We start from the raw sequence: 21,361 nt of genomic DNA, 5'->3' as shown, positions 1-21,361 counted from the left end.
AGGAGCCGGCGACCGGGGAAATGAATTTGTAATGAAAGTGGTTATCCGGCATTCAGTGACCCGCCGGAGTCCAGCAGGAATTGATGGCGTAACGATAGACATTAAGCGAAATTAAACAGGCAAATAATTCAAAAGCACGCGTATAGTTCTGCGAGGTTCAATAAAAATCAGAAGCATGTTTCAGCAAAGTCAACATGCATACTTGTATATTATTTTGATGGGCGAAACAGTAGCTTTCACAGTGCTTTTCCTAACAATTCTTTACGTCTTTAGTATAGCAACTTAAAATATTAAGAACATTTATATAAAAGTAATAGCAAGTGATAATAGAAAATATATCATATATTAAATAAGTACCAACCACCCTGGCAATGCAACCTGAGCTGCTACACGTAATTAAGGGTCCAATAAGTTACACGCCTGTAATAGAGCTAAACAAGCCAGGTTCAACGTGCGCATAAAGCAGCCCATGAATAGAAACCAGTTAGCAATCACCAGCCAATTCCAAGATATTTGGCCATTTGTATTGATCAAGAACTGTCGGCAGTGACCACATTTGACAGCAGGAGAAATCTGGGGGGCACTGGCAATTGATGATAAAGGCGCTCAGTTGACTGCAAGGATTGGGATTGGGATGCGGATTGGGCAGGGAGTGTGGTGTGGTGTGGTGTGGTGCACGTGGATTCAAATGCTTTCCCATTCCGTATTCCGTATCCATATCGAACATATCGAAGCTCCTGTCCTGTTTGCGGGTGCCGTGTGGTGCGCATTTGATGATAACTCAAATGTGAAATGAATCAAGCGCAGCCACGATGACGGCCATGTTACCGCAAAGATGTCCGTGGTGTCCGCATTAATAGCAGTGTGGTGCAAAAACTGCTGGTAGCTGCGACTGTGATGGCTTTGACTATTATCTAGGGTTGGCCGTTCAGCTGCGATAATAGCAAAAAAATGAATATTTCTCAAATATAAATCGTAGGTAATCCCACAAGCCAAATGAAACAAAATGCAGAAGGAATTTCGGATCTTTAGTGTTCTTAATGATCAGTAAGCTGGTCTAATAGAGCTGTCAGTCAGTGAAATACCAATAATTGGATTAAATTACATATTTTGGTAAGTAATTACTCAACTTTGCTATTTGCTTAAATATTACTTGAATGTAAATACACATTATTTGTTTTTGATTTTCAAAGAGTTATTTGCCATTGGATGGATACCATAAAGACTACATTTGGCTTCTTTCATTTCAGACATTTTAGCAACACTGCCATTCGCGAAAGAAGATGGCGGTGGTGGTGATGGTGGTGGTTCTGCTGCTGCAGATACGGATGCGAATGCGGATGTGCATGTAGATGCTGGTACCACCTGACCACAACGCCAAGTAACCGCAGCGAATAGGCGGGTGGGCGGTTTGATAGTTGCACAACATCTTGCATGCCACAAACCATTTTACAAGCGGATCCAAATCGATTCCCCACCTACACCGCCCTAATGATGCGCAGGTGCAAATCGAGTCACCCCCACCCATTTGTTTCAACTCCTATTTACATTCTACACTGAGACAAGAAGCTGTATCTTAAGAAATCCCACAACACAAGGAGGATCTGATCACTAATAAACTTTAGAAATATTAAGGGATAGCTAACAAGAAATTTCATAATTGGAAGGGATCGAAAGTATTTTAAGTAAATCTTAACAACTTATATTTCCATAGGAAAATAATCAGGATTTTCGAAACAGGGATAACATTTAGCTAAACGTGTTAAATAAGGATAAGCTCTAGTTCAACACTCCCTTTTTCTCTGTGCACACATACTCAATCTCAAGCACATGTGACCAGCGAAGCCTGGCAGCAGGACAAAGATAAATCGTTAATAAATTATTTATAATTAATTTGTATGCACGCGGTTTTGTAACTTCTGGTTGCTTTCGCAAGTGCTGCTATTGTTGTTGCGCCTGATTTGATATTCGCGTTTACGCTGATTAAATGGACGCCAACAGCCGCAAAAGGCCAGGGAAAATGGGATGAAGAAGTTCAAGCAGCAGGTTGAGCATACAGAATTAATTAGAACACTTGGGCTTGGGTGTTTTTGGGGCTGGTCAGCACTCAGCGGTTCTCAGGGTTCAGGATTTGGCGGTTGGGGATTGGGGAATCGGGAACAGGAAGATGGGAATCGCCTTCGCGCCGAGCCTGAGCGCATGGTGAATAAATGATAAAATGTAACGGACCGACTATTTGGGGGCAGTTGTTCGCGTTCTTGTTGGTGGGCTAAGACGTTTATAATGAAAATATTATTAATTATGACAGCCACAACAACAATGACTGATGGGCCTCAATTGCAGCTCAGCGCTAGTGTTGTCGTTCTGGGCATTTTGTATATACTTTGTGCCATTTAACAGTCAGATTTGCTTACAACATTAACAAAGCTTCTGGTTGAAGTATTCTATCATCACTTTTACATTCATATTTCTACATTCCAAATGAAATGTTTATTTTATATACCAAAATGTTGAATCTTTTGGATGTGTAAATACTTTTTATTTTCATTTGGTAGGGTTTTCCATATTTGTTGCTGAAATCAAGACAGCACTACTCAGAGCCTGCAAATCAGAGGTAAACTGGGTGGCATTAATCTGCGAGACAGCGGATACGTGGCAGCCAGACGGGGTCATAAATTATTCATCTTGACACCGAAAAATCTTTAATCTGTCAGACACTCAAAACACTGATTGCAGTTCAAAAGGCAGCGAAATTTGCATGATTGCCAATTGGCCTGCCTAATTGAAAGCTGTTCAACTTAATGTTTAATCGATGAAATTGTATAAACCAACTATTTTCAACTGGGTCCGCATTAATCATGCTCCAATTAAGCCACACAGTTGCTGGCCCAGCAACAACCCACAGCTGCAGTTACACGCGCGTTGAGTAAATGTATCTGGATCTGTTTCTGTATCTGTATCTGTATCTGTGTATTGTAGCTGGCATCGCAACGCAACGAGTTTCCTGAACCAAGCAAACTCTCACCGGCGAATCTCTGTCAATTTCATGTTTGCGCGCTAAATTAATTTAGTCAAAGCTTTGAAATTGCCAGTGCCCCAACCAACAGACTCCGCTCAGACCGACTAACTAGGGCCTAACTGGCTGATGTGATGCGTTGATAGTCGACAGTAAAGCCCAACAGGCACACAACAATTTGTTTATCTCTTTATGTGTCATCAGATACAGTGGATCGTACAGGGATTTGTACATATGATACTTAAAGAACTATGCTAGCTTGTGAAACTAAACGAAAAAAGTTTAGTACAGAAATGTACAATATATATTTTCATACTTTTATTTATTACCTTTCGAGGCGTCGGGTAATTCGGTCTGATTTAAATTGGGTTGAAAACATATGTACAGCTTAAGGGATTATGTTTGCGGTCGAATGCAATATTTGCATATGTTAATCAAAAATTAAAATGCCAATATCTAACACTTGAGTGAAAAACAATAAACGAATGAATATAAAAACATCTGCTGGCTTGCGAAGGAATTCAAAATGACACATTAATAATTAAATGTAAACAATATTTTTAAACGCTGGCGGATAGGTTGCCTATAGGATATTTTGCTTTTTTATACACAAATCAACTTGAAGAGCAAAGGAGAATTTATAAAATAATATACCATATAGCATGGCAAGACACTTTTTTATTTATCCTCAGAACTTTTGTGGACTGTAGAAAAGGGGCTTATATCTTAGAGTTAGATAATTTAATTAAATGCAGACCGACAGGCTAGGAAACTTTGGCGACCCAGGATCTTTTTGCCACTGTCACGGAGTCTGTGACACAGAAATAAATTTTCAGGCATTTATTGCAGGTATCACTCGACACAGAGCACTCGGAGTCGAGTTTGTTTGACAGGCGAATTTGTGCAGCCATTCAGAAATATTCAAGTGAGTCTAACTCTTCATGTTCGGGACTGAAAAATCGCAATTATATAAATGGATTGCGCAGTCGCTTCCATTTATAAAGGGTCTGCCAATGCATATGCATTTATTTTTAGAAGAGTTTTTAAAAGCAAGCATGCACGGAGAAGCGCAAAAGTACTATTATATTCATTAGCCCCTAACCAATTGCTGGAAATAAATAGGTGTATATGATGTGTTTTCTGTGTCAATGAACCCAATCTGCCAGATGAACTCGATCAAATATAGGTAATGAGTTTACACACTCTACAACTGCGAGTAAATCGAGAAAATCGTGCTGAATCTTTTGGAGCTGCACTATATTCAATATTTTGCAGCGATTTATCAAGTAGCCGCAGTGTGGCACACGTTTCGATTGGAATAATCTCGATTCGTGCAGAGTATGCGCTGTTAACTCGGCAATTAGGATGCAGCCAAGGTGCACGATTTGCCCCCAAAAAAACAAACACTGAAAAACACGGTTTGGCTTCTGGAAAATGGCATAATTTTTATGCCAGGGCACGCATACAGCACATGCTTGTAAAATCAATTAAACCTTTAGCCTTTAACTCCCATCGCCGCCTCGCGAGGAATGTGCAACTAGTTCATTTGGGGATGCTTTTGGGGAACACACGCATTCACCAGCAAGTCCATTCACTTAAATCTATTCTGGGATAGTGATGTCCACTGAGGAACAGCTTATTATGGCAAAAAAACTATATGTCTATAAACTTTCAAGCGGCTAGTCTTTACTGATGTATAAAAAATAGGTCTTCGAGTAAAATAAAGAATTGAAATTGATAAAAAAAAAAATATAAAAATACAATTGATAGCATTTGAAAAAGTTGTAGTACTTTTTGGGACCTAGTAGATAAGTCTAGAAACGTAACTTTTCTCCTGGGCATAAAGCCCTCATACTTTCCAATTGAAAGGAACACAATTAATTAGAACTTATAGCTTTCTTTGAATTCCCCTTGAGATTTGCCATATCGAGAGCGGAAACCACCGGTTTGCCAGCACTATGAATGAACAGTGAGCTTTGGCGACCCAGCAGACATCTGTGCAAATAGCCGAGCAAACAGAGCAGGACTCAAGACAAAGGCACGCCGCCAAGACAAACAATGCCTGATTGTCGGGGCGAGAGATCCTGGCAGAAACGGCGATATCCTGACAGCCTGCAGTGCATATTTCGGCGGGGGGAGGAGATGGGGCAACTACATCGAGTGCTCGTAGTAATCCCATTAGAGGATGTGTGTTTGGCTTGCTTATTTCCAGATGCCACGGGGTCGTGGCCGTTATCTATCAGCAATGCAGCCAGGCCGGTAGATGGTTTCCAAATTCGGTTCGTGATGGGTATGGCTATGGTAGTGGATTTGGATGTGGAAGTGGGTACGAGGGTTTTAGCATGGCCGGAAGGGCAAGTTATTTTCAATCGGAATGTGTGTGCATAGTTGGAATGGTTATTCGCTCGGGTACTCACTTTGTGCTGTGCGCCTCATTGTAGTTCATTAACAAATGCAGCACCGTCTCCCGATACTCCAGGACATAGCACACGTTGTTCAATAACATATCGAAGAGGGCCCGCGCGTTGTTGTCATCCTTTAGCTTCTGCAGTGCCAGCAGGCTTTGCAGCAATTCCCGGAATGTCTTTAATTAAAAAATTGGTAAGCATTAACTTGGCAGACGCTCTGGAGCTCTTGATTGGAAAGTGGCGAGGCAGGGTCCAGAGATGGTGTGTGGCGCATTGTAATGAGCCTGGGGATCTGACTATCTGACTGAAGGACACTTAACCCACATCTGTGTAATTATAAACGCCTTCATTACATGTGGCCAGTCCAAATAGCCTTGGTGTGAAAGGAATCAATTGGGCTGTGAACTGAGTTTGTGTCTGGTTAATGGTAATGAAGCTGTTAGTTTCCAACTATCTTTAATACCGGTTAAAAGGCTTCTTTCCAGTATGACTCCAACTTTTGATCTATCTAATTGGTTTCGAAAAGAACCTTATATCTTCACAGAAAAGATCAAGGAAACCTTTTGTGCCAGACATCTCTGGCTAATCCCAGGCAAAGCTCGCTGTTCATTTGAAGTTTCTCCATCATTCCGGCGGGCTTAAAGGATGCATGGAGCTTGGCTTGAGTACTGGGAGCCCAGTGCCAAGAGGCAGGCACCCAGCTTAATCCGAGGCAATCGTCGAGCGGCATAAGAGTGCCCCCAAAAGTGCACTTACAGCGCCAAAGTAAACAACAACAGACCCGCACACACACTGTACTCTCGGCTCGGCTTAGGTGGCCACCGGGATCAGGATGCAAGGATAAAGGGATACAGAGATGGGGCAGGACCTGGAGCGGGAACTGCAGATGGAGCTGGAACGGAAGAGACTTACCAAAAGCGCTACATGCAGTCGCTTGGCCCAGAGACGCGCCTGTTTCTTGTCGCTCACAATCATGTCCATGTCATGTTGCATGCGCGTCAGGACCCAGTGGAAGCATTGCACGCTCAACGATTCGCTGCGAATGAAATGGAAAAGCCAACAGGGTTACATAACACTCGTGTACACAGCTCGAAAATCTAGGGCTCTTTTTGCAGAACAATTAATTATAATATAAAAATTTAAATAAACAATTTCGTGGAATACCACAGAGTATTCGAGTAATGCTAGGTGCAATTCGGTGTCTATTGCTGGCAACCACATCATAATTTCTTTTCAGTGCACACGGCATCATGTATGGTGTGAATCGTTGTGCTTGAGTGCATATTTAAGTAGTAGAATTCTGGATTAAAGTTGGCCCGAACTGGCAGCGTGGAGCAGCAAAACAGGTAAGCAGCTTGCCGTCTGCCACTTGCAACTGCCAGAGCGAAAAACTCATTAACAAAATTAATTTTTAAGTAGCGCTAGAATTGAGCGCCAGCCAGCCTAAGTTTTGCTCTCCTTTCCCCTTTCCCCTCCAAGGATGCGGGGACCACTGGGCGTTGACATGCCGCACGTTACCCAGCGGCACGCCCACCGCCCGACCACGCCCTACTGAGCCAGCCGCCCACTTCCGGTGGCTGCAGCATTTGCCTGCAACTTGGGCTAAATTAGCGTCGGCAACCACCATTAAAGTTCTGCGACAACGTCGAGAGCACTTGAAGAGGCATTAAAAACAAATTAATTACAGATGAGCGGCGGCAGCAGCAATAGGAACCTAAATAAATAATTTATGAAATCAATAAAAGTGCAATGAACAGCAGCACGATAATGTGGCAAAGGGAACAAACGGAAAAACACTGATTGATGCAGAAACTTTTGACGAAAAACTGTGCAAAGCAAATAAACTAATTGAGATTTGGGTTTCAACTGGCTGCACTTACATAAAATGGGCTAAACACGAAATCTTCAAGTGTAAAATATACAAAAAACATTTTATCACTTAATATTCTTAGTTGTATAAAAATATTAGTGGCATATCCTGCTCACTCTTGGAAAGCAAATAAATATAGGCATGTTATTCATTAGCCAAAAAGATTTTTAAGTTTCTTAGGATTGTATTTTATGTAATTGTGGCATGCAATGGTTTCATCAATCGAATAGTTGCCTTTGTTTTTGCAAATTCCTGAGCATTCGCAGACTTCAGCGATTGATTTCGGTATCAATGCTTTGTACGTGTACTCGCATAAACAAAATGACAAACTCAATTTCACTTTTTTTCGGCTTGCTGGCTGCTGGAAAAGTTTGCCCATCTGAAAGCCCATATATTACAGCAATGCCATGCTTTATATAGTGCAAAATCAGTAGAAAATGGCAGACGATAAAGAAAGTTCGGGGCGGTGTGGCGGCAGCGTCAAATTGCATTTGAGGAAATAAACAGAAAGTTTTATGGTCGGCGAGTATATATTGTACATAGGATGCTTTTTATATATGTATGCGAGTATGTACTATAAGTGCAGAAATGAGACGAAGAAGTCTGATAAAAGGCGAAAAGGAGGGACACTGCTGAAAATGAATAAGGCAGCAGGAGCAGTAGGAGCAGCAGTTCCAGGAGTAGGAGCTCCAGTTTGAAGAACCAACCAGAAAACCAGCCAACTTAGAATAGTGCGAGGGAGTCGCCAAGCGGCGGAAAAGGGGAAAAACTGGTCTGGGAAAACTTTGCGCCAACGGAATGACAACATTTTTGCAAAGCTTCATTGTTGTCATTCAGAAACTAATTTGAAAGTAACCAAAACAATTTTAAAGAAATTTCCCACCACACTGCCAGCGAAAAAGAGCAAAGCGGAGCAGGAGCTGGAGCTGGAGCTGAAGCCGGAGCAGGAGCCGGATTCACATCCGCATCCGGAGGAGGAGCAGGAGCAGGAGCAGGAGAAGGAGCAACGTCAGCCGGATGACAGCATAAAGAACGCAAAATTTTATTAACAGCATGCTGGACAAGAATGAAAGCAACACAACAACACAACGCTAGAAATACCGACAAGGGGCGCTTTATACACTGAACAACAGAGCTTACTGGAATATTACATTTCCAAATGATTATTAATGTAACCATGTATTTTTACCTACTTACAATTTACTACTGAAAATACCCACAAAACAGGTACCCCTCAATTTTTTTATAGGTATAAAATTATTAGATATACTATATGATATATGGTTTTCATTTCACAACCATATTGTTTCAAGTGTGTACAAATCATCATATCAGCATAGTCAGTGTAGCTTTACAACTTTGGCTAAGAACTTTATGAGGGGGTTTCTGCTCTCAGAAGTGCAACTCGCAGTGGCTGTAAAGTGGTCAAGTTTGGTGGGTCAACAATTGGCGTCGTGACTTTGATTTGTACATGTGCTTATTGTCCCCCGCCAAAAAGTAAAAAGTAATGCAATAAAACTCTAGTGACGAAACGCTGATGCCAGGCCACGAGGGAATGACACACAAATTGTGTGGTGACCGCAGAAAAATTCTTGCGGGAAATGCTGGCAAAATGCTGGGAAAATGCTCCAGATTTCGCATTGACACCCTGCCTGAACATTTTCGTGCAAAGTGCTAGGAGCAAAATGGAAATTGTCATCGTACTAAAGTTTATTTGCTGCGCACTTGCCCCTTTTGTTGTAAAAAAGGAGCAAAATGAAAGACAACAAATGGAAAGCATTGAAAATACCCCTTATAAGCGGTCTCTACTTTTCACACTTCAACAGTTCAGATGATGGATTGTCCTTTCGACAGATAAACAAGTATTCGCAGCTTATTTGCTGTCGAAAACATTTCAACGAAATCAATTTCAAGTTTATCGGAAGCGGTCGCAGTAAGAAGCTTTAACCAAGTGAGAGAAAATTAAATTTTAAAGTTGTGTTTCCTTTAAGGAATCTACTAGAATCTAGCAGAATAAAAGGGATTCCATTATTTGGCAATCGTAGTTAGATGCAATTGTAACTTTCCTACATGTGATAAATAATTCACCCTTGTTACCCAATAACTTTATTGGTAAGGCACTTGTTGAACTTCTCACGCTTTTTTCCGCACAGCAGCTGCGTCTTAAATTTCATCACCAGCGTGTTGTCCTCTTTGAGGAAAAATGTTTCAATTGGGAGTGGCCACCGAAATAAAAGTTCAGGCGAATTTCCTTCATCTGAAGAGTGTTGCGAAGTAATTTGATTAAAAGCCTTGATGGAGGCGGTTTGGAAGTGTAGCTTGTGCGCCGGAGATTTGCATATCTGCTGACATGACCGGAGGACGAGGTCAGCGCTTCACGGAGTGGCTACTGAAAGCGGAGCTCATTCATCAGCATCATCAGCCTCAGCATCATCATCATATCACTTGTGAAAACTCGTCTGTACGAGAATATGCTTTGAAACTTGGAGGCAATTAATTTGAACACGTTAGGCGGCATCCAGCTGAGAATCTGGGGCAAGTCGTACACTTTCCAGAATCTCTTTCACAAATGATGTTGCCAAACGGCAATCATATGTCAGAGATGCTAAGAATGATGCTTACGTCTTCGTAATATAATATTAAAAATATATAACATACATAAGAAGTGGGTTAAAATAAAGCGAGTCTTTGATGGGTTATAAATGTACACAGATCTATTGAACGCCACTCACCTGACTAACTGCAATTGTAGACCACTCAAACGATTGAACTCCATGAAAAATCGTATGGCCCACAATAGATAGGAGTCATCGTGACTCGAAGATCCGGCGTTGCGTTCCAGCACACGACGCACCTGTCTCACCAGCGTGTTGTAAGCGGAGCGCAGTACCTCGATGCAGTATTCGCGCAGGCACAATCTGCAAAAGCCAGAAAAAGTACGAAAAATGAAAAAATGTGAGAGGGAAATCCAGAAGCTAAAATGTTCAAGGCGCAGGTTGGGCGTGAAGGGGCGGGAAGGGGCGGTGAGGAGCGGTAAGGGGCCAAGAGACATGAAAAATGGTTATACCACAATAATATTGATTGAAAGCGAACGCCCTCTATCAGTTTATATAACAAATGCGAACTCTGCAACGGCATTTGGCAGCGCTGATGCAATAAATTTCGCCTGGCCAATTTATTTGTGCAAAGCTGGCTAAAAGATGCACCCACCCAACCAACCAACCAACCAACCAACCAACCAACCAACCAACCAGCCACCAGGCCACCAGGCCCCCAGGCTGCCAACCAAGCGAGCCACCCATACCCAATCCCGTCGAGCGTGGAGCAATCTCTGCCAGCAGGCGAAACACAAATCCAACGCATCGATGCCGACGCGGATTAATTTATGCCAAAATGGAGGCAAAGCTGAGCAAAAAATGGCCAGCCCCCTTAGTCGGCTTATTGCAGCATGCACTTGTGGTTGGCTAACAAATTGTTGGGGAGCACGGCGCTGCAGCACGTGACATTGATGAACTTTCGCCTTTTCCGCCTACGTGCCCTGCTCCTCTGACTTTGGCCATTCGTTTGCGGTCGGAATGGGACATTCGGAGTTGTCTAATCACGGACACCGGCGGCGCCCCGGTCACATTTGTTCTGCTCCATCAATTTATGGGCGCCTAAAGATTTGGCCAACCAACTCTGGGGCTAAGCGTCTTGTCCCATAAACCAGGACAAGCACTGGCCGGGCCGACTGACTAACAAGTAAAAATGTTTGCCAGCCAGTTCCAAATCGCAGCAGCGGATAAAAACCTTTTGAGGATTTTACTTGAAAATTGCATGCCTCGTCGGCCAGAGATCCCAAAAGTCGATGCCAATGGCGATGGCGATGGCGATGGCGATGGCAATGGCGATGCAGAAAATGCCGATGGCGCCGCCAAGTTGCTGCTGCAGTTTTATCTCGGCACCGGTTTTTATGCTCCACGCCACAAATTGAGGAAGAAACCCGAACTTCCCAGACGAACTACAAATGCTCTAGGCTTGCGGAAGAGACAGAGAGGAGATGCCGGATATAAAGTTCAATTCGTGACTATCAATCATTGTAATGAGTGGTAAGGACTTGAGCATAATGTGGCTCATCCGATGCACTAATGTCTTACTTTTTACTAAAATAGTTTCATTCTCCTAGTTGGTAACTAGGGTATATCTATTTGTGGCCAAAAAGAAGACCGGAACCGAATGCATTTGCTGTAACTGTTGAAGAAAGCCAGGATAGCGGCAGCCCGGGAATCCTGGCCTGCGGACGTGGAGGCAGATCCTTTAAGTAGTTTGTTGGTTAGCGGAGAAGCATAAAATAGCTGCACCTGGTGGCCATTAGGGGGAGCGGCGACAGAGGCGCTCGGCGCCAAGATATTGTTTAGCCCGGCCAAGTCAGGCGGAACCCGACGGCCTGGAAGCCCCAAGCAGCCAATATCGTTTGTGTGATTCTATAAAACAGCAGGAATTACAGGCTGCTGGATGGCGAGGGACAGAGAGGAGGTTTGAAGGGGGAACGGGAAAACTGTAGAAAGGACCAAAAGGAAATGGCTTCATTTATTATTGAATATTATTTTATACGCTCTCTCGCTCGACTGCTCACTCGCTCCGGTTCAATCTCTCGGATACGGCTGTCCTGGCAGCGTAAAATCGAAAATCAATGGCCGGGATGTGGCTCCATCGCTCGGTTGGTGGCCATAACAATTCCGATGCTAATGGCCCCACCAGCGCCACCAGCATCACCAGCACCGCCAGCAGCAATAGCAGCACCAGCACAATACGAACAATGCCCGGAGCAGGAGCGACCAAAGTGCAGGAAGTGGCCACAGACAAATGGATATGGCTGTGGGTTACGAGTAGACCGGGACTCACCTCACGGTGAACGCACTGCGACGGGTCACCTGCGCCGCCTCCTGGATGTGACGGTGGGATCGCTTCTGCTGCTGCTTCTCGCGGTCGAAATCGATCGATGAGACGCGCTCCAGAGCCTGGTGGCATATCACATCCCGGTCCGAGACGGACTTCATGTTCCGGATGACGTAGGTGCCGCCGAATCGCGAATGCCGCCCCGGTGGAGGACGAGCCTGGCGACGAGCTCGTTCCCGGCGACGTGCGGCCAGAAGTTCCTGCTGGTCCCGCTGCTTTTCGCTCAGGCTGCGCTGCAGGGAGGCGTCCGCCAGGGATTCGGCACTCTGAAATCGCATAAAAGGGTGTTTATTGTTACTATAATACATATTTGTTTATTAGCATACCTGTTCCCTGAAAAGCAGGCACACAATCTCCAGGCCGTGCAGATGGAACTGCTCCTCATCCGGCGAGGAGATGACAAACAAGACCAGGTCCAGCATTCCAGTTTGGTGCAGCGCCCAAATGACCTGGTCGTGCAGACTGGCATCGTTGTCCGCCCGGCACTCGGCCTCCGGATTCGCTGGCACTTGCAGGACATTCCGCACCAGCACCAGGATGCGCTCAATCAGAAGATTCTGCTCCTCGCTGCGAATCGCAAATGCCTGGAAGGAAAGCCAGAGCATGGCATTAGAAATCAGCGCCATAAAATGCCGCAGCAAATCCCAGTGTAAAAATCTAAGCACCAAATCCCGCGAGTCAAGTTAAAATAATCAAATGAAATTAAATTAAATTAAATTGCAAATTTATGTAGCTCGACTGTAAAACGGAAGCCCCGACTCGGGCCAAGACAAGCGATGGGACCACAACAAAGTCAAGTTGAAATCAATTTGGCCAGGGTGCGGGCGATAAGAGGAAGTTCCTGGGTGGCTGGCTGACTGGATGGTCGGAAGGGAGGATGGTCGGAAGGGCGGATGGGCTCCATGGTTAGGGTTGGGCGCAGCAGGACATTACAGTTGCTGCTGTGAGCTTAAAAATAAATACAACTAATGCGGCTTTTGTGCCTACAAGCCAGCTGTGACTCCTCCGACCCGACATGGACACCCACTTCCACTCTCACACCCACATCCACACTCACGCCAACATGCACACCCACATCCAGGCATGTGCCAGGAACTCGGGGCTCCAGACCTCAGGACCCCGAGAGCCCATCTCAAAGGCAAAGTTAATAATGACTTCCGTTTTTGGTTTCCCTACGCAACAAAAACAACAACAACAACACCACGGCTCATTCAAAACTGAAAGCTTTCCTTCGCAGCCCAGCAAGTGGAGGAGGGGCAGTAGCTCCTCCTGCTCCTACTCCTACTCCTGCTCCTGCTCCTGCGCCTGTCCACTTGGCTGCTCGCCGCGCATACATCAAAGCGTGTAAGTCGGTGCGACGCAAATAAAGAAGTAAAGCATAAAAAGTCAGCAGCAACAGTGCACTGAAAACGATTTCATGCTCAGAATTATACAAACTTTATCTAAAACTATTGAGCTACTCTCGTAAAATCACTAAGAGCAGTCAAGATAACACATTTCAGAACATTGCTGTCAAACACTTTTACTTTTCAGTTACCAAAACAAAAGATACATCAAGCCTTGCTAATTAAAAACGATTTTTTTGAGTGCACCACGCACCCAGGAGGAAGGACGGATCCGCCGAAGGCAAAAGCGGAAAAATCCTCGTACACATTCATTATCAACGACAACAGCCACACAGCAACAAGAACAAATAGACAGCGTCCATATAGAAATTCGCGTGCATTTAACCTAACCAAGGAGGCAAAAAAAAAGTGGGGAAACCGAGGAAAACCGATGAAAACGGCACAAATAAAAGGAAAAGCGCTCCCTAAAAAATGGAAATGTAAAGAAATCCTCGGGCGACTCTTTGGCAACGCAGCGCCATGAAAATCCTTTGCAATTGCTCCCCGGAGTGTTATGAATGTCGATTCAATCGGCTTTAAATGAATTTATTTCGTTGTGATGGGCGATGGATGGTAATGGTGGTGCTGGTGGTGCTGGTGGTGGTGGTGGAGACTAGGAACTTTGGCGGATGGTTTCGCTCTCTCATCTTTGAGATTTACGTTCTTACTTTCCGGTTCTCCGGTTGCCAGGACTTAACTTATGATAATTGTTGGGACCATCAACCTGGTGTTTCAGTTTGGGTCAGCCCGTTGAAAAAACTAGTTTGAGTCACAAACAAACAAACAAACAGCAAAACTTTCTCTTCAATGGAAATTTTCAATTACGAATTTATGGCAATCCAGCCGGAGCTCATCCATAAATTGCACACACACAAATCAGGAAATCCTTTTTTATGAAGCTGAAGCAAAGAAGTTTCTGTAATACCCTTAAAATCATAAAAATAGAAGCAATCACTGAACCCTTGAAGTTGTATCACATCATGAACCGAATCTAACTAATTGCGTAAAACGTATTGCATTTACCTCTACAACTGGCATGAATGAACACCTAAATCCCTGTCGTAAATGAATTTGTAATACTTTCAAGAGTATCCCAAGATCGGTGATTGTTCTGCAACACTTTTTCCAACCAGCAGCAATTGAAAGCATTTGAAATACGCAGACTGCCAACGATTGGCAATCATTGTTGCTGGGCTTTTGCCTTTTGTGGTTTGAACAATGTCTCGACCCACCGATGTTGGTGCAATTCCATACAGTTTCGCTTAGCTTTTTTGCCGCTTGGTGCGGACAGATTTTTTTGAGAATTGAGAATTCGTCTAGGCCGGAATCAAATTCCTTTTCCCAACTGTGACGCGTTTGATTCGAAGGTGCCTTGTAGCCATTGGCACCCCAGTGAAACCCCCTTTATGAAACCTGCCCAACCGCCAACTTGTCGTGGGTGTTGATTAAATCGACTTGTTGCGGTTTTTCCGGCGCTGTAAGGGGAAAGCTGAAAGCAAGTGAGTGGAACCCTTTGGAGATTTGATTTCATATTGTGAGATATTTTAAATGAAATTCCATCTTCAGATCTCGTTGGCCAGCAGTTGAGTCAAGTTGAGGGAATAAAGGATAAAGGGAAGTGGGAAATGGGAAATGGGAAATGGTTGCAAAGAACAAATAAAGAAGATAAAAGCGAGCAGATATGAAGTTCAAATTAGTTATGAACCCACAAAGCGGACGAGTTCAGTCATAAAGCCAGAGCTGGTCAAAACAAACTTCAAGTGGGTTGGCCAATGTGAAAAACATTCTCTCTCCCCACGAAAACTTGACTGCTGGCAGCTGCAAGGGCCATTAAAAGTTTTGCGTACCCGCTTGCCCATTAATACATAGATTAAAGGGATTACAGGAATAGTTGCGCAAATGCCCGAACGATAATTGCCTGGGCTTTGGAATAGGAGCCCCATCCACGGGGTGGATCAGTTTGGGGGCATGGAAAGTAGCTTGGGGATGGCTATCAAGCCCGTGATAAGTCAAAATAATTATGCCTGGTGTGGTGCACACAGCGTAGAAGTTTATTTATGACGTTATGAGGGGGCAGGTGCCAAATGAGATAGGAAATAAAAACTGAATTTCAAACTGAACTCAAAAACAAAAGGAATGTGTTGGGAAAAGGAGATTTGTTGGGTGCTACATCTCACTGAGGCATCACAGACGGGAATACTTAGGCACCAGATTCGAGCAGGCGACTTGGTTGCAAAATCCATCTTAGGCAGGTACACGTGCCATGTGCTGGTACATGGCGAACATAAAGAGAAAGATTGCGAAGGTAATGAAGCGCTGGTGCAGCGAGGGGGAGACGAACTTGCGCTCAATGGAAAGACGCGACCACTGCTGGAGCATCTGGGGCGGCAGGGGCTTGATCCTGGGCATAGGGTCCACCGGATACCTAATGTGGCCGCGAGTGAACATGCCGGCCTCCGGCAGAATGATCAGCTCGCTGATGTAGTCGCTGCGCATGCCCATCAGGCGGCGCTGCTCGCCAAGGGATCTGCACGAACTGGAGCTCTCCATCGTGTTCGCTTGGTGCGTATGGCGTATGGTGATGAGGGTGTTCTCGCCGATCAGCGACTGGCAGTAGGGGCACTTGGCTTGGTATTCCCGCGTCTTGATCCAGTTGCAAATGCACTTGGCGCAGAAGTGGTGGCCGCAGAAGCTCACCCTCGGCGACTCGGCAGTTTGCATGCACACCAGGCAGACGTAGTAGGTGTACTTGTCCATCCAGGGCTCCTCTCCGTCGCCGCTGTCGCCACCGCCTTCGTTGAAACTCTTCGGGTTTCGCTTGTCCTCCGAACTACTTATTTGTGGCATGTTGTGTCGCTTTGTTTTCTACGTGCTTCCAGTCACAAAATATCGAAGAACCTAATGTATCTACAAATGCCAAGCAACCAAACTCGAAACTCACTATTTCCAAGGCCTGCTTCAGCTTCTCGAAGAGGGCGCTCCACACTTTGTCCTTGGCGAAAGCTGCTTTGTAGCCCTGCAGGATGTCGATGAGCTCCATGAACACCTTCCGGCCATGGTTGTCCTTCGGGGCACCCTCCCGGTAGAGCAGCAGTGTGGGATTGGTCAGGATGACCAGCAGGCGGATCAGCAGATCGGACAGCTCCTCCTGATGCACGTAGTCCGGCAGCATGTAAACCAGGTCCGTTTGCAGCACCTTGGAGCGGCCCAAGTGGCGGCGATACTCGTGGTTGTCCAGATCCCGACGCAGTATCCAAATCAGGTGCTGCATGCAGAGGGTAACTTAAGATTTAATGATTTTTAACTAAATCAGGAGACGAAATACCTTGAGACCTTCGGCGGCATCAGGTTCCGCTTGATACTTCTGGCCATCACTGTAGCCCAAGGCCGCGCACGTGGCGTCGATGTCCGCCAGCAGAATAGACATCTCGAGGTGCACTTATCACTCTTATTTAATTATAAATGGTGCAACAAACTTTGCGACATAAACAAAACAAAATTTCACAATGATTTCAGCCTGAAAAGCGCGCGAACTGAATCAGCTGTGCTGAGCAGCTGATCGATCCCTTAGTGGCTTAGAACTCCGCTGGGTAGTAGCGGAGGCGCACACCTTTCGATGGCAAACTCACCTCGATGATCCATTGGAAGTTATCGATTGCTTTAGATCTTTTAGTACGGGCTTAAATTCAAATTTGAATTCAAGTTAAAATACAAAGAAAGGAACTTTCTATAAAGATTAAATAAACCTATAATAGCTAAGATGGTATGTGGCTACAGTGGCTGCATTTAATTCAACAACTAAAGTCTGAGCATATCATTTGAATGGGAAAATTCAATTCAAATGCGTATATTCTTTCCGAATGTTTTCTCTGCGAAAATAATCCATATGTGCATTTGCATTTGCATAAAACACTTTTGCAATGCGTGCGTACACTCATTCGTTGCCATCTTAAATCGATTTAAATCCAAATTATTTGCTTGCACAAGACCCACTTCCCCACCCTGCAGAGCCATTCATTTGGCTAGCTGGATGGATGTAGGATGTAGGATAAGATCCTTGACGAGACCAAAAGGAAGGCGCCTTTTGTGTGCGCTTGTCTCCCAGTGCGGTAAATTTAAATCTTTTCACCATTTCCATTAGTCATTGGAGCAGGAAATTGCCGGGCCACATCCTCTAAGCCATCTGAGTAATCTGAGTCATGCAAGTAGCCAGTTGAAAGTAGAAAGTAGCCAGTGGTCGAAGCTGGTCAGGATTGGTGGGGTTCGGTCAGGATGCAGCCGCTCTAATCATCCGGACACATTAAAAAGCAAATGCAAAAACAGAGGCTAGGGAACTGGCGAAATTAAAAGCAAACATCGAGGCTCCCGTCCAGGATATATTTACCTATGATATGAACAAATACGACGGGCAAACTTCTGCCAGGAAGCATGGAAAACTTGGGGGCACCTGCTCCTCCTCCTCCACCTCCTCGCCCCGCAGCGCTTCACTTGCCCTCCCTCGCTCCCCTCCGCTGTCATTTCCCCCGGCCGAAGAAGTTGAATTTAATTAACTAAGTAAATGCCCAGACATGGGCCCGGCTTGCTTATTTATCAAACTTCTCGGCACTGCGATGATGGGCAACTAGTGCACTGCGAAAATCGTGTGCTGATTGTGCTGAATTAAGCCATATGTGTTACTGATCGTAAAGATCAAGAGAATGTTAAGTAACTTGGAATACAATATGTAATTTTGTTTGTCAAAAACACTAAAGAAACTAAAATCCAGAGTTAAACATATAACAACCCACCTTAAGATAGTGGTTTTAATTTCTTCATATTTTTGTATGATATAACAGAGTTTCATAATGCATTTCTGGATTGGTAACTAATAACTTTCATTTCGTATTTTAGATAAATGCTAAACTTGTTGTTAAACTTGTTAAATGTTACTTGTTGACATTTTCTTGTTGTGTACGACTTGAGCCAACTGGCTGCCCAAATAAGCAGAGCACGTCAAAGCGGCCAAGTTGCCGGAGTGCTCGAGGGATCGGTTGACTCAGTGACTGAGTGACTGACTAACTGACCGACTGAGAGACTGAGGGACTGCGGGACTGAGGGACTGACTGGCAGGGCGAAGGACACTATGCAAACCTGATTATAATGTGTCAAATCCATTATGTGCTGTCAGGCTTTTAGGCACAAAAAGCGTCGCCCTTTGCCATGGTTTTCTTTGGAGTCGCCCAACGAATTTCTCAAGTTTTCAGGAAACTTTGGCCCCGTCAGGTTTTGCTGGCCAGACAAAGTTAATTATGATTCTGGGCCTCAGTTAAGCTGTCGAGTGCCTCGGGCCCAATTAAATGCATCGCCACAGTGCCTTCAATCAATTGTTTGCTCAAATAGCTGGATATACTCGATATACTTGCTGACACGTTTTGCAACTGGACACTCGGTAAATCAATTTAATACAAATCATCATAGTTCTGCAACGAAACTGGAGGAAGGTGTGGCCGGTTCAAAGATAATTACCCATATCATAATAAACGGACAGCACCTCAGCAAAGTGTTGGATTGCTTAGTGAAACATACATATATCTTTCTTAAGCTTAGTATTAAATGGCTGCGCTGCCCTTATCGCCATCCTCAGCTGTAGGTACTTCGACTCCATTGTGTCGTTGGTTCCGCACAAACTCTCCATTGAACTGAAAGTCGAAAGGATACTCGGCCATGTGTTTCCAGGTGTGCGGAATGGGCGGATGCGCCTGGTATATCCAGAAGCAGCAATAGTTTTCGACCATTTTGCCCGTCCTGTTTTTCCCCTCAAACGAAAGTGCGCTCCTTTGTCGAGTTCTCCCCTCGATGCGCTTCAGATTCACAGGACCAAGCATTTCCTTATTAGCATGTAGTGTGGTTATTTCCTCGGGGACTTCGAAGTCATCAAGAAGCTCCGTCGAATGAGTGATGGCCGTCAGCAAAAGAAATGCCACCGCAACTGAAGTTAGTTACTCTAATTTTTGTGAAAAATACTTGATTTGCTTGCTTACCAAATGCAGAGGAGTGTGCTCTCATAGTGAACAACCATTCAGAGTGAAAAAAAATTAATAAATCAGCAGAAATAAACAATTTAGAAGCCTGTATGTGAAATTGCAATTATTTCATTCGACACGCATTAAGTCGAAATGCCACCTGAAAGACGACTACGTTCTTATTTAATATTTTTACATAAAGCAAAGAAGAAAGCAACACTTGCAATGCAAAGTTTTATATGTAATTTTATTTACTTTAAGGATATATGAAGGGAGCACATTGAGTAAGAAACTAACGAGGCGGTCGAGGTGCCTATATTTAGAGAAACCACTTCGCCACCATTCTGTTGCCACAAAGGCCTTGATTCCCGCGATCGACGTCGCCACATGGTCCTGCTCGTTAGTGGCTCCCATTTGGCTCCGGGTGCACCATTGTGAGTGCTCAGCCGGGCTCGGCAAACAAAGTGCGGCCGGAATAGAGAGCACAGATGCACAGATGCACAGAGGCCGGCGCCCAGAGGCACCCAAAAGTGCAGCGGAATAACAGCTTCTGACAGATGTCAGCTGCCATGTTGGCTTTGCAGCTTGTGGCCGCCATTTCGTCGGCATTTGGGCCACCTCGCAACTCGACGCTGCTGCTGGCTTCCAGATCCGGGCACCCAGTGATGGTGGTTTCCAGGAGCACTTTTCCTGCTGTTTGGTGCTCCTTTGTTATTTATTCGAATTCGAGTTTGAAATTAAGATGCAAGAAATACACTTACTAAGATGCAGACATGGTAATTGTACTCACCAAAGGTAAATAATTACTATCATTAGTTGGTGAATAAAATTGCATTTTGAAGCTTGCAACTCTAGAGCATTTATAATAATTTTTCTTGGAATTTCAACTTTCTCCAAGGATCCTTTCCCATCACTGCCTGTCCCATCCTCATCCGAATCCGCATCTGGCTTCCGAATTCAATTGTTTGCAGAGCCTTCATCTTGCATTCTGATTGCGTGGCTTAATTGCATAGCAGCCGCGAACTGGGCCAGATTTGGTTTTGGTTTTGGTTCTGTGTTTGGCCGAAAGGTGAAAGTGAAAGCGAAAGCTGAGTGCGCTTCTACTTCCATGGAACCGCAGCCAGGACGAGATGAAATGAAATTACCGCCAGGCCACAAGGAAAACAGAGTCGAACTGCGTGTGGCTTCCTTTTCCTTGTCCTGCCAAAACAAAAGCAGTGCGGCAAAACGGGGCAAAAAATGGAGCACAAAGAGCACGAGGACGAGGACGAGGACGAGAAAAGGACTCGGAACAAAGCGGGAAAACAATTTCCAAACAAATAAAACTCACACCTGCGACTTGGGAGCCCGCAAGTGTTCTGGTCATCTGGTTGGCTCCCACAGCGGTTGCCCCTGGCGAAAATGAATTGTTGTAAATCAATTTGTACCAGACCAGCAGGCCAACAACACTGCGCAATTACAGGGGCATTTTTCAGTGCGAGTGGGGGAAAGTGGGAGTGGGAGCCCTCCTGCCAATTTGTTCGCTTGGCCTACGATTTGTTCTTAGCATTTCCTGTAAAAATGTATAATCACGCGTTACACGCACTTTGCATACTTCTTGGGGCTGTGAAAAGTATCTTTTATTTGCCGGAAATTGCCATGAAATGCAGAAGCTTTGATAAAAAATAGATTAGAATGCAATTCAAGCTATGAAAAAGTACGCAATGTCGTACGTCTATACCAACACTGTTCATTGTTAGTTT

The 21,361-nt window shown here is 44.6% G+C and overlaps 3 protein-coding genes across 3 annotated transcripts in view; all 3 read right to left on the bottom strand.

Moving 5' to 3' along the window:
- The window catches only part of LOC120451191 (protein timeless homolog), a 69,472-nt gene extending 52,325 nt beyond the window's left edge, over nucleotides 1-17,147 (bottom strand). Inside the window, exons 1-7 of the mRNA XM_039634639.2 lie at nucleotides 16,943-17,147; nucleotides 16,559-16,882; nucleotides 12,559-12,816; nucleotides 12,179-12,498; nucleotides 10,027-10,212; nucleotides 6,337-6,460; nucleotides 5,434-5,600 (exon numbers count right to left, since the gene is read on the bottom strand). Of these exons, the coding sequence (XP_039490573.1) occupies nucleotides 5,434-5,600; nucleotides 6,337-6,460; nucleotides 10,027-10,212; nucleotides 12,179-12,498; nucleotides 12,559-12,816; nucleotides 16,559-16,882; nucleotides 16,943-17,044 (1,481 nt within the window). The 5' untranslated portion in view covers nucleotides 17,045-17,147. The remainder of the gene's footprint in view (nucleotides 1-5,433; nucleotides 5,601-6,336; nucleotides 6,461-10,026; nucleotides 10,213-12,178; nucleotides 12,499-12,558; nucleotides 12,817-16,558; nucleotides 16,883-16,942) is intronic.
- On the bottom strand, nucleotides 15,636-16,543 carry LOC120451193 (E3 ubiquitin-protein ligase RNF125). Its single transcript, XM_039634643.1, has one exon. It carries the CDS (start codon nucleotides 16,462-16,464, stop codon nucleotides 15,862-15,864), a length of 603 nt encoding a protein of 200 aa, XP_039490577.1. The 5' UTR covers nucleotides 16,465-16,543; the 3' UTR covers nucleotides 15,636-15,861.
- Nucleotides 17,148-18,971: 1,824 nt separating the features above from the next.
- LOC120452191 lies at nucleotides 18,972-19,687 on the bottom strand. Its single transcript, XM_039636302.2, has 2 exons — nucleotides 19,638-19,687; nucleotides 18,972-19,585 (listed from the first exon to the last, which is right to left on the bottom strand). Exons 1-2 carry the CDS (start codon nucleotides 19,660-19,662, stop codon nucleotides 19,206-19,208), a joined length of 405 nt encoding a protein of 134 aa, XP_039492236.1. The 5' UTR covers nucleotides 19,663-19,687; the 3' UTR covers nucleotides 18,972-19,205.
- Between the last annotated feature and the right edge of the window lie 1,674 nt (nucleotides 19,688-21,361).

This window comes from Drosophila santomea, chromosome 3R (genome assembly GCF_016746245.2).
Source record: "Drosophila santomea strain STO CAGO 1482 chromosome 3R, Prin_Dsan_1.1, whole genome shotgun sequence".
NCBI lineage: Eukaryota > Metazoa > Arthropoda > Insecta > Diptera > Drosophilidae > Drosophila > Drosophila santomea.
Note: the sequence above shows the minus strand (reverse complement) of the source record. Positions and strands in the feature narration are given on the sequence as shown.

What these genes read in the sequence shown, in the direction of transcription:
- LOC120451193 (XM_039634643.1), bottom strand. Translation starts at nt 16,464, where the DNA reads ATGCCACAAATAAGTAGTTCGGAGGACAAGCGAAACCCGAAGAGTTTC.
- LOC120452191 (XM_039636302.2), bottom strand. Translation starts at nt 19,662, where the DNA reads ATGAGAGCACACTCCTCTGCATTTG. An exon ending in AGCACACTCCTCTGCATTTG is followed by an intron (nt 19,586 to 19,637) that starts GTAAGCAAGCAA and finishes AACTAACTTCAG; the next exon opens with TTGCGGTGGCATTTCTTTTG.